Source organism: Chanos chanos, chromosome 3 (assembly GCF_902362185.1).
Source record: "Chanos chanos chromosome 3, fChaCha1.1, whole genome shotgun sequence".
In the NCBI taxonomy this organism is placed as follows: Eukaryota; Metazoa; Chordata; class Actinopteri; order Gonorynchiformes; family Chanidae; genus Chanos; species Chanos chanos.
In genome coordinates, this window is record NC_044497.1 from 49,505,471 (window position 1) to 49,516,557 (window position 11,087).

Consider the following 11,087-nt stretch of genomic DNA (forward strand, 5'->3'; position numbering starts at 1 on the left):
TGTGCAAGGTACCTTCGTTAAGCAAACATTTCCACTCTTCGAAAGGAACCTGTACTCAGCCAATTCCAACAACCGGTTTAACGGTTAAAATAAATAGACAGTTCTTTTAACAAACCAACGTAAACAGATTTCTTGTGCAAACGTAATATCGTGCGAAAAGTGATTTTTTTTCACGAAGAGCAAAACAACCTCTTTATTTTATATTATTTTATAAGCTTCAGATTCAGCGAGTGACCAGAATCTTACTAAAACATATTTATTCGTACTTGTCACAAATGGTATGATTTGTCTGTAGGGGGCAACAGAACCACATTCAGCTCGTATCTCTTTGACTTTCATAGGCCTGCTCTCTTTTAGGTAATACATTTGGGTTATGATTACATATGCGCATATTTGCAAGTTTTTTGTTTTGTTTTGTTTTTCCCCAAAGCAAAATACAGACCTCAGTCTTTTCGGTGTTGCAACATGTAATTGCAAATAACGCTTATCATACCAACTAATGACATTTTACTTTTTTCTTTTTATTGCTTGTTTTTCATTTGCATAAATGGTGCTATGTTACACCGAACATACAAATTCAAAACCTAAATATATGAAAGTTTTGTATTTGTTCCCTTTTGGTAACTGAGTTGTAGGCTATCTATATTTTCTAAACGTTCAAGCAATGTTTTTGTATTTCTGTATTATTCACTTCAATTGTCTGCGCAGATACAACGTTACAAAACAGATTATTTGGGCACTGTAACCATTCTGCTCAAAACTACTGAGAAATGTCAGTGAGTTAAGTAATGTTTTTAAAATGTGTGAGCATTGCGTAGTCACCGAAACTACTATCGAAATAATCTCGTGCTCGGACAGAAATACTCAGATTTCTGTGAACTAAAAGTAGTGATATCATTTCATTTGAACTTGCACCTGCCCTTGCAGCGCCTTTGTAGATACTATGTCAGTGCTATTTCTGATAATAATAATAATAATAATAATAATAATAATCATCACCACCATCATCATCATCATCATCATCAGGGGGAGAAGAAGAAGAAGAAGAGTGCAAGGTTACTGTAATGTTTGGTGCTCCTCAGACAGGCACAGTTCTCAGATCAGTTTAGCCTGGGACTGGCGTACCAGACCATACCAGACATGAAGACAAACCAGCGTGTAGCAGACGTAACAAAACTACTTCACTGACGCATAATATTTATAGGAAAGCCGATAGAAATAAGAGGAGCTAATGGCCATTGTAAATGCAATGAGTAAGTACCATTTTGCTCTGTTCAACACTTCAGCCGCAGATAGAGATGGGTCCCTCAGCGAGCCAAAGCTTCAAGAAAGGACAGCGAACACTGCCCGCTGTTTATGCGACTGGGTGAAAGCATCAGTTCCGCTGGCGCTGGTGCAACGTTTGCACCACTACATGACCCTTGATATGTTTAACACTTTGTCACCCCCAAGTGATGAGTGTGTGTGTGTGTGTGTGAGGGAGAGAGAGAGAGAGAGAGAGAGAAAGAGAGAAAGAGGTGTTTCCTTATTAGTTCATTAAGCACAGGAAGGAAGACCTTAATAACCTGCGCTCCAATTCGTGGGAAGATCCTGGGAACGCCTCCATCGTTCAAAAGATGTAATTTATCCAACAGAGGAGATCTTAATTGCGAACAACTATATGTTGCTCATTTATACACTTTCATAAAAGCGCTCTACAGGATGTGGTTAAAAGTAGTGATATCATTTCATTTGAACCTGCACCTGCCCTTGCAGCGCCTTTGTAGATACTATGTCAGTGTGTAGGGCAATCATTCACGGAATGAAACACATTCATATCAGTTTTGTTAACTGGTTCATAAATAAAATTATTTATTTATTTTATTAATTTTCATTTAAATATGAATGTAAAAGTCTCCTAACAGGATTACTTAATGGGCCCATTGTACTGTAACAGTATACATGGAGAGGGAGTGGGAAGCGTTTTTAACAGGTCTTTTTAATCCCTTATCGAAACAAAAATTCACAAGCAAAACTCATCGTTTCACATCAAAACCAAACAAATCCACTAAATGTGCTTACTACGGTTGCCTTTAGCACCACCATGATTTTAAGGAAATACGGCGTTGTGCACGTTTTAATTGCTTCAAAATATTCTCATTCACAGATATGATGCACTTCACGCTGACAGCGTGTAGCTGAGGAGGGGGCTGCGGTTTACGCTCGAACCCAGACTTCAGGCGCTGGGGGGTGCTGATTGGTGGGCTTCTGCACGACGCACTGCACCGTAGACTGTCCTCGGGTGCACGAAGAGCTCGCTGCAAAATTCCTGTTTTGTTGCTTTAACCAACTAAAAAAGAGCTCCTTTTTCAAAAATGCATCCCACTCCCTCTTCATACATACCATTCCGTTACATTGGGCCCGTTAAATAATTTGAGCGGCCTAGAACTGAATAATGAACAAGACAAAGACAAAATTATCAGCATATTAAGGCTAATTAATTGACTTTTTTCTATTTAAAAAATCAGCATCGGCGATCATGACCCTACTAGAGGCTGCGCACTGCTTATTCTACAATCTAGTGGAAAAACAATAAAAAAAGGACCAGTATATGTAACCTTACCGGTGTAAACTATTTCAATACTAATATCATCTAGTTTTGATACACATCACATCAAATTCGTCGGCGTTAACTTATCCAGAAATTCGTCTGCGAGCCTTTATCACACTCTGTTGAAACTTGCTAAGCAAAGTCGAAGTATCGAGGCTGGGTGCCCAGTTTATCCTTTTCTCAGAGTCATTCAGTATCTCAGCGCACTCACTAACCTATTGGTCTGATATTAAACGATGGATGACGCAATGACGAGTCGACCGATCGAGTCCACCGGATACCCCCCACCCCAAGGCCTGCACTGTACCCTGAAGTGGGCAAACGTCAACCCAGGGATTTAGACGTCCTTCTTTATTATGATAACCACATATACTCTAGGTTGTGGCTGGCATTGAACAAACAAACAAACAAACATTGTATTGTAAGGCTAGTAAGTACAGAGTACACATAAATCTTACAGCACAATGTCCTTTTATCAAAGATGATAACTCAGTATTTCTTGGCATGATTTGACAGCAGCTTGCTAGTTAATATCGCGTGCCATTTGTGAAGATATTAAGAATTAAATAACCATTAATTCGCTTTGAACCCAACTACTTGCAAGCTAAAGAACGATAGAATGATACAATAAATGTAATGGGAGGATACAGAGAGAGACAGAGGGAGACAGAGAGAGAGAGGGAGAGAGAGAGAGAGAGAGAGAGAGAGAGAGAGAGAGAGAGAGAGGTTTTCATAATCAGTTCTTTACGCATAAGAAGGAAGACCTTAATGACCTGCGCTACACAAAGTATGGAAAAAAGGCTTCTGAGATGGCTTATTCTTTGTCTATCTTTCTCTGTATCTCAAGGTGAGCAAACATTTTTTTAAATACAGTGTGGACTAGCAAATTATTTTTTAACTCTTAGTTCGTAAAAGGCACTTGATTACATCTTGAGCTCCAAAATATGAGAACAAAATATGGCAAAATACTACAATATATGAGGAATTCAAGTAAGTAAACTACTACTAAAAACCCCTTATAGACGAACATAAAACTGCACAGTTCAGTCGAAATGTAACGGTATAAAGCTTTGTGTCTTGATGATTGGTGACAGTACAGAAATAACAAGTCAAGTACTTTGTTGATGCATTATGGCACAAAAGCTCTAATTTCAACCACGTCTTAATGAAAATATTTGGAACATAACGACTTGCCTGACATTACGGCATTTCTGTGTAATTTAAAAGCTGTTACAATGTTTGTTTTCCTCGAAAATAATTCCCAAAACACATTCACAACATAACTACATTGTCGAGCAGTTACACTGGAAACAAAATAAAAAAGATGACTCTGGTTAGAGACTTTTCATTCCAACACCATGGTCTAAAACAGCAGAGGTGAATAAGATTTGGGTGCAAGCAGATAGATAGATAAATAGATAGATAGATCAGTTTTCTCTGTGATCGTCGTCTGCTCACATTACAACGACAATTCTTTTTCGCAGAGCGTGAAGTGAGCAAAGAGGGCGACGATGTTAAAATAAAATGTGAACCAAAAGGAGAGGGCAACACGATAATGTGGTTCCGAATGAAGACGAAGAATAATGAGATGGAATTCATTGGGTCAGCCACTAAAACTGGAACTGTGAAGGTTACTCCTCCCGAATCTAATTTCGCTTACGACGCTTTAAAAAATAGCATCACTATTTTAAAATTCCAAAAGGACCGGGACAGTGGAGCATACACCTGTGCCACGATTAACAACAATAAATTGTTCTTTGGGCCCATTACACATATTTATGGGGAACCGGGTAAGTGCTTATAATTCAATATTCGGGACCTCTTTGAATTAAATCTTTTCTAATCGCTGGAATTATCTCATTTACCTCTCAATTGACGTGTCTGCTTCTCACCCGGACTTACGTCTCAGATCCAGTACGGACGACTAAAATGGTTCCACGAACAACGAGCTCGACAAAAACCCCGATCGCAACTACAACGCCCTGTTGTCCTAAAAAAGGTGCGATTACCTGCAATAAACGAATTTTGAAAAAATACAACAGTAAATAATAACAATAACAATAACAACAACAAGAATAATAATAATAATTTGTTGCAGCAGTATTAGTAGCGGTGGTGGTAGTTTTTATAGTAACTAAGGAGCATGATTTTAGTATGTGGTAAATTAACACTTTTTTTTCAAGCACAAGGAAAATCCAAACAGAGTACAGACTGTCTTCTGAAATGGGCTCCGCTGGCTGGTGGCTGTGGGCTCCTTCTCATTCTGCTCATTTCTACCATAATTTACTGCAACCGTAAGTCCAGCCCAATAATATATATCAAACGTTATAAACTGTAATTAAATACCTCGTGTTGCATGTGTAATGCTTTAGGACACATTCAAAAGTCACACTTAGGACAAAGCTCTTGTAAATATTCCTGTTTCTCAAAACCTCATGGTTTAATAAACATTTTAAAAATATTTTTATTGAGGTATAAGAACAAGAAGATGCCCACACCACTACAAAAGACAGTAAGTTTTTTCCCCCCACTGTTTCCTTAACTGCTTGTTTATTTTGTTTATTTTATGCTTTGTAGTCTGGAGCTTCATATTCAGAGTGTACTGTATTATCTTTCGATCTGTGAATCCCTCTTTCTCTCTTACAGACGTCGAAATGGTCCCTCAGGACTCCAAGTTGTGCCAAATCCCGCCTATTAGGTATGAAAATGAACCGTTGATAAGCTTATAAAATGATCAAATGTGAAATTATCATTCATTATTAAATAAGAGTCTTGGAGCCCAAACTGAAGGTGTCGAGTCAGGTACATCAAAAATCATTATTTGTATGTAGATGTGGGTGTATTTGTGTGAGAAACTTTTCACACACACACACGCACGCACGCACACACACAAACCACACCCAAAGAAAAACAGTTAAGAATTATTTCTGCTTTGTTTTGAGTTTTTTTTTTCTTTTTGTCAAATAGTTAATTTTGTTCATACAGATGTAAAATTGTTCCTGATTTGACAAGTTCAGACTGTTGATTTTCAATCATTTTTCCATTTTTCTTTGATTTAAAATGTTTTTCATCTGTAATTTGGCATCGTGGATGACACATATCAATGTATTGTTCTCTTTCCAATCTAGAAGGAGCTGCCCCTTTCAGAGACGATTATTGATTCTTTCAACTCGATTCTTTCAACACTGTGATCTGTGCGAGTCAGTCCTGAGTGATCCACAGGGGGTTTCAGACATACCAACAACATACTTTGATACTAACAAATGCAAAATACGTCTCAACTTGCATTGCACGTGAAAAACATTGTTAAATTCTTACTGGGCACTGAGGCTTTTACGCGAGTATTCATTGCATCCTGAGAATAATTCTATACCAGCTCTTATGTTGCCCTCTGCACACATCTGTACTAGAGAACCTTTTAAAACATCTTTTTAACCATTCAAAGAGTTTTTAGACTAAATGATGCTATATAGTTTGCTTAAAATTTTCACTGTAAATAAATAGCTTTAAAATAAATGTTATTAGATGTGTTTAATGTTATTTCGGATATATAGTATAATAATAATGATAACAATAATAATAATAACAACCCATTTATATTGTAACAAAAACCCAATCCATTTAACTATTGTGTTTTTCCATTAATATCTGTAATGTGATGTAAACCAATACTTTGCCAAAAAATGCCAAAAAGTTGGAAAAAGTTTCTCAGTCAGTAAGAAATTTAGGTGATAGCATAGTTAGAGTCCCTCGTGCCCCTGTGTATATTCCCTCCTGGTTTTTTTCCTTTCTAGGTGGGTGGGTGAGGGGGTTACTCCAGACAGTAATATGAGACAGTTTCTTAATTACTTTTCACAAATTCTTTCAAATTGTCTTCTCTGTAAACATATCCATATATGTCTTTCTGTTGTGATTTTACAGTTATGTCGAAGCTGAAAACTGTTGTTAGTTTCACTTCAACTTTCAAATGTGGTTTTTTAACGATTTGCATTGAGTATTACTGCCATCTAGTGGTGTACAGCAGAATTTTTCTGTTAACACATGAAGGAATGTTTATAATAAATATTACAGTACACAGTAGTATGTAGTAGCCGTATTATTATTATTATTATTATTATTATTATTATTATTATTATTATTAACTCGCTAAATTCGCAGCATGTCATCAGTGTAAGCTTGGTATTGCAGTTTTCTGTAAAAACTTCGTTCAAGGGAGTATGTGCGTCATGTCTCGTCGTGAAATGGTGCTTTGACGAACTATAAAATGTTTGAGATTTTTTCTCATATTCTTGTGTCTTTCCCCATGTTCGTGGTGGGCAGAATTCCTATGCAGTTTGCCCGTGTGTGCCATAATATATGGTGGACTGCTGTCAAGTTTGACCCTGGAACGTTAGAGAGTTGCCACAAACGTTTCAGGAGAGCAGTTGAGCATCCCTTGCACATATCGGGAGAAATAGGACAACGTTAACGCTCATAACAAGCCAAGGTCAACGCAGTCAGCTGAAAAGCTCATTTTGTGTTTTGTGGCTTTAACACATATTCATCGATTTTTGGCGACAGATTTACTAAACAACTGGTTACTAAAATGTGTAGCCTGGACAGCATCTTTGGAAAAGTGAGGTCAAAGAAGACCTCATGAGACTGAACAAATATAATAAACTTACTTATGGACAGCACATTTGAGACCTGTGAAAGTTATCAGCGCAGAATTATGATAGCTTTGAATTTTCTAAATTTATAACGTCTGAGTGAGTGGTTTCACAAAGTGTCATGAGTCTCGGTGTTTGCTGACACTAGCACCGGTAAAGGTCCATTTCAGAAAATGGGTAGGCTATTTGATTATCTGAAGTTTTTATTATTATTTTATTTATTTATGTTTATTTTTACAAATAAAAACCGTGCTTGTCCTGTATATATTGCCACTTATTAAGTTACCAAACCAGGGGAGATGCACCCTATTTGATATAAATTAGCCTACATCATGCTCCTAAAGACACTTCACAGACGGACATTTAATTATCAAATTACCCGCGACGTGTTAACTGACTCATTACATCTGTGTGAGCATGATGAGGCGAAGTCAGACGTTAGGCTGTTATAAAGATGTATATTGCAGGTATTGCTCCCTTCACAAATCTTCAAATCACCCGAAACTTCAAATCACCCAACGCAAAGTAGTAACAACAGCGGGTGGTCGGTAGTCAATTGAATTTAGTAGGCTATTTACGTAGCTGTATCCCTATCTGATTGGTGAATTAGAATTTATGTCTGACATTTGGGATACCACAGGTGATTGTTATTTTGAAGAGGGCACGGGATGTAGATTAGGTTGCTGTTCAAAACATTGACTTCCAGTGCTTTAGGTTACTGCGACTTACTCGGAGAGTAAGAGAGAGGGAGTCCGTATTTTAACACGAATATCCGTTTTTAGTGTAACGCAGTAGCGAGAGCTTTTTTATTTTTATTTTTTAAAGCAGTGCATACTTATCTTGTAAGACGACGTTAAATTGATTTATATAGGCCTACCTATAAAACGGATCACCGGAACGATCATGTTTGAGGTAAAGTATGTATGTTACTTATTTAGAGTGCTGGTAAAAGTATTTGATTATCATTCTTGAGTCAAAGTACAGAAACATTTAATTGTAATGGTGCAATTCATAGTCTCACAAACTTAAGTCTTAATGTACCTGTAAGTATTTTAATGGATTAAGTTACTTACTCACTGAAACAAACATACCTGAGGCAAACCAACAAAACAGATCATTTTGTTTTGGCATAAACCCATTTACCAGATCATTGAAAACCCAGTTCATCTTTGATCGTTTGAGCGAAGCATGATCACACGAACACTAAGAGGTATCGAGAAATAATAGCGTGCGTACAACGTAACTCAGTGGAATCTTAACGTGACTATCAACTGGTTAATCACATGGGTTGAACTGCTAGCTTGCCAAACATTAGAATAAGACGACAAATATCTGATGACCACAGCCGTTGCAGAACATGAGGTTCTCGTTAATCTGATACAAAATGTTGGCCAACGTCAGCGAATGTACTATTTTAATTTATGCTGACATCGCCTCCTCGAACCCTGCACGTAAATAAGTGGCCAAGAGGAGGCCAAAAATCTGATGGTTAACTAGATAAGTCTGCATCAAACAGTCACAATCGCTATTAGTATTTTAATTTCTCACTTCATGAACTGTCCTAATGGAATGAGTTAAATTGGTATTTCTTCCGTCCGTTCAAACAATGATTTCAGGATTAAGTCTTATTACTGTTCGTTGACATTTGGTCATTTTTGTGTTTCTTGCTTGCTTTAGATGAGTGATTCTGACCTGCTCCTGTCTCCATTTGAGGAGGCTGTGGAGGACCAGCCCTTCTCAGACAAGGGCGTAGGTCTGTCGTTAGCTGAAGTACTGCTTCCTCTGGTGAAGTCTCCATCTCCTGCTCCCACTCCTAAGCCACGCTCAACGCGTTACAAGACTGTGCTGTGTAGACTGTATGCAGAGACGGGCACTTGCAAGTATGCCGAGCGCTGTCAGTTTGCACATGGTTTCCACGACCTTCGCATGCCTTCACAACACCCAAAGTACAAAACAGAGCTGTGCCACGCTTTCTACACAACGAGTTACTGTGTTTACGGCTCCCGATGTCTCTTTGCTCATAGCCTGGTGGAGCAACGTCCTGTACGACATCAGCGTCGGAACGTTCCATGTCGCACTTTCCGGTCGTTTGGCGTATGTCCCTTCGGCACACGCTGCCGCTTCTTGCATGTTGAGGGTAGTGGATTGGAGTCTGATGGCGCTGAGGAGGATGTTTGGGCAGCACCATTTTCTCAGAACTGGAAGAATCGTGATGCTCTCTGCCACACCTTCAGCTCTCTTGGCTTCTGCCACTATGGCACCCGCTGCCGCTTCCAGCACAGGGTCTCCAGCACCAAACAAGACTCAGACTACAACCTGGAGTCCCCTTGGTCTTCCAAGATACCTGGGAAAGCAGTTTTTGATGTGCAGTCCTTATCCCTGTCCTCCTCTTTGTCTACATCACCAACCTCAGCGCTGGCCTCGCCTGTGTGTCCAGAAGACTCTCAGTCTTCTAGCCCACCATCCAGTGAGCCCATGGCCAACAACGCTTTCACCTTTACCAGCCAGGACCTGAATGATCTCTTACTGCCTCTGGCCCTGAGACTACAGCAGCTGGAGAATGTGGGCCATGCTCAGCTTTAAAGTTGTGGGGGATGATCCAATGTTATCTTGATTCCTTTTAACTTATTTATCTGTATCCGTGTAGTCTTATTTTGCAATTTTAGATCTTTTAGAGGGGGTGAGGTTGGGGTTATTATGCATAGACTGTACATTTGAAGTTTGGGATGGGAGGGTGTCTCAAGTAGCCAGTAGAAGTGCTGTCTTCTGGCATTTCCAGGGTGTTCCTTGCTTTCATAGGGGCCAGCTACCCCCTATAACGGTACCTGTACATACAAAGGGGCAGCTGAAATTTGATTTTATTTATGGCTTTAACTTTAATGTGGGTGTAAATTTGTGCATCTCTTGCATCCTTGAGGTATAATAAACAACCAGAATGAGAGGTTTTTTTTTTTTCTCCTTCATCTCTCAACTGTGGTAACTGTCAATGTTTAAGTCAAAAGCTTTTTTTTTTTTTTTAAATTTATTATAATCACTGATTGCAGCATTTACTTTCTGAAACTGAGTATAATTTAAGTTTGTCTCAAAAGGGAGGCTGAAACAAGACAGCCTAAAGCTTTCTCATTGCCTGATGCTAAAGTAGACGGGTGTTTATATTAAAAAAAAAAAAAAAGCCTATAGCTGTAATTATTCCAAACAAAAGCCCTACAATGGCTGAAGCCTCCAGCTTGATAATTAAATTTGACTTAATGATTTGTTTAATCTCATTGCTTTCACCAATGACTATAGTCCTCAGTTTGCTTTTTCTCGCACATTCACAGTATTGTTCATAATTTTTTTTTTTTTTCCCCAAAAAGTGCTATTTACCCTTTTCTTAACAGTCGTATTGAACTTGGAATATACAATGGTTACATCTTTTGATTTGCTAAATAAAACAACTTAGCCTTTGTTACCATTTTTCAAAATTAACAGCTGTATTAGTGTTTTGTGTGTGGGCATGGCTAAGGATGGCATAATTAGTGTCTTGTATAGTAATGCTGGTATACCCTACAGGAGTTGTAAGGCAGACAAAAACATGTACGACAAAAAGCATATATTACTCTCTTGAAACATTTTAAGGTTTTAATGAAAATTTCACATTTATTTCTATCTGGACCCCCAGTCTGTGTTTTACCAAAAGTCTTAGGTAAAACCATAAGTCATAGATTTAAAAAAAGTTGTCTGGGTTTCCTTTAGTTTTAAAAATAAATACTCTTGTAGAGGAATCATACCTAAATTATATTTATTGCATTGATTTGATTATTACTGTGCACATGCATTGGTCTTATTAAGAAACTACTTAAACATTT

The 11,087-nt window shown here is 38.2% G+C and overlaps 1 protein-coding gene across 1 annotated transcript; it reads left to right on the forward strand.

Annotated features, from left to right (window-relative positions):
- The first annotated feature begins 8,916 nt into the window (after nt 1–8,916).
- On the forward strand, nt 8,917–9,822 carry LOC115807137 (mRNA decay activator protein ZFP36L2-B-like). Its single transcript, XM_030768008.1, has one exon. It carries the CDS (start codon nt 8,917–8,919, stop codon nt 9,820–9,822), a length of 906 nt encoding a protein of 301 aa, XP_030623868.1.
- Nucleotides 9,823–11,087: the final 1,265 nt, after the last annotated feature.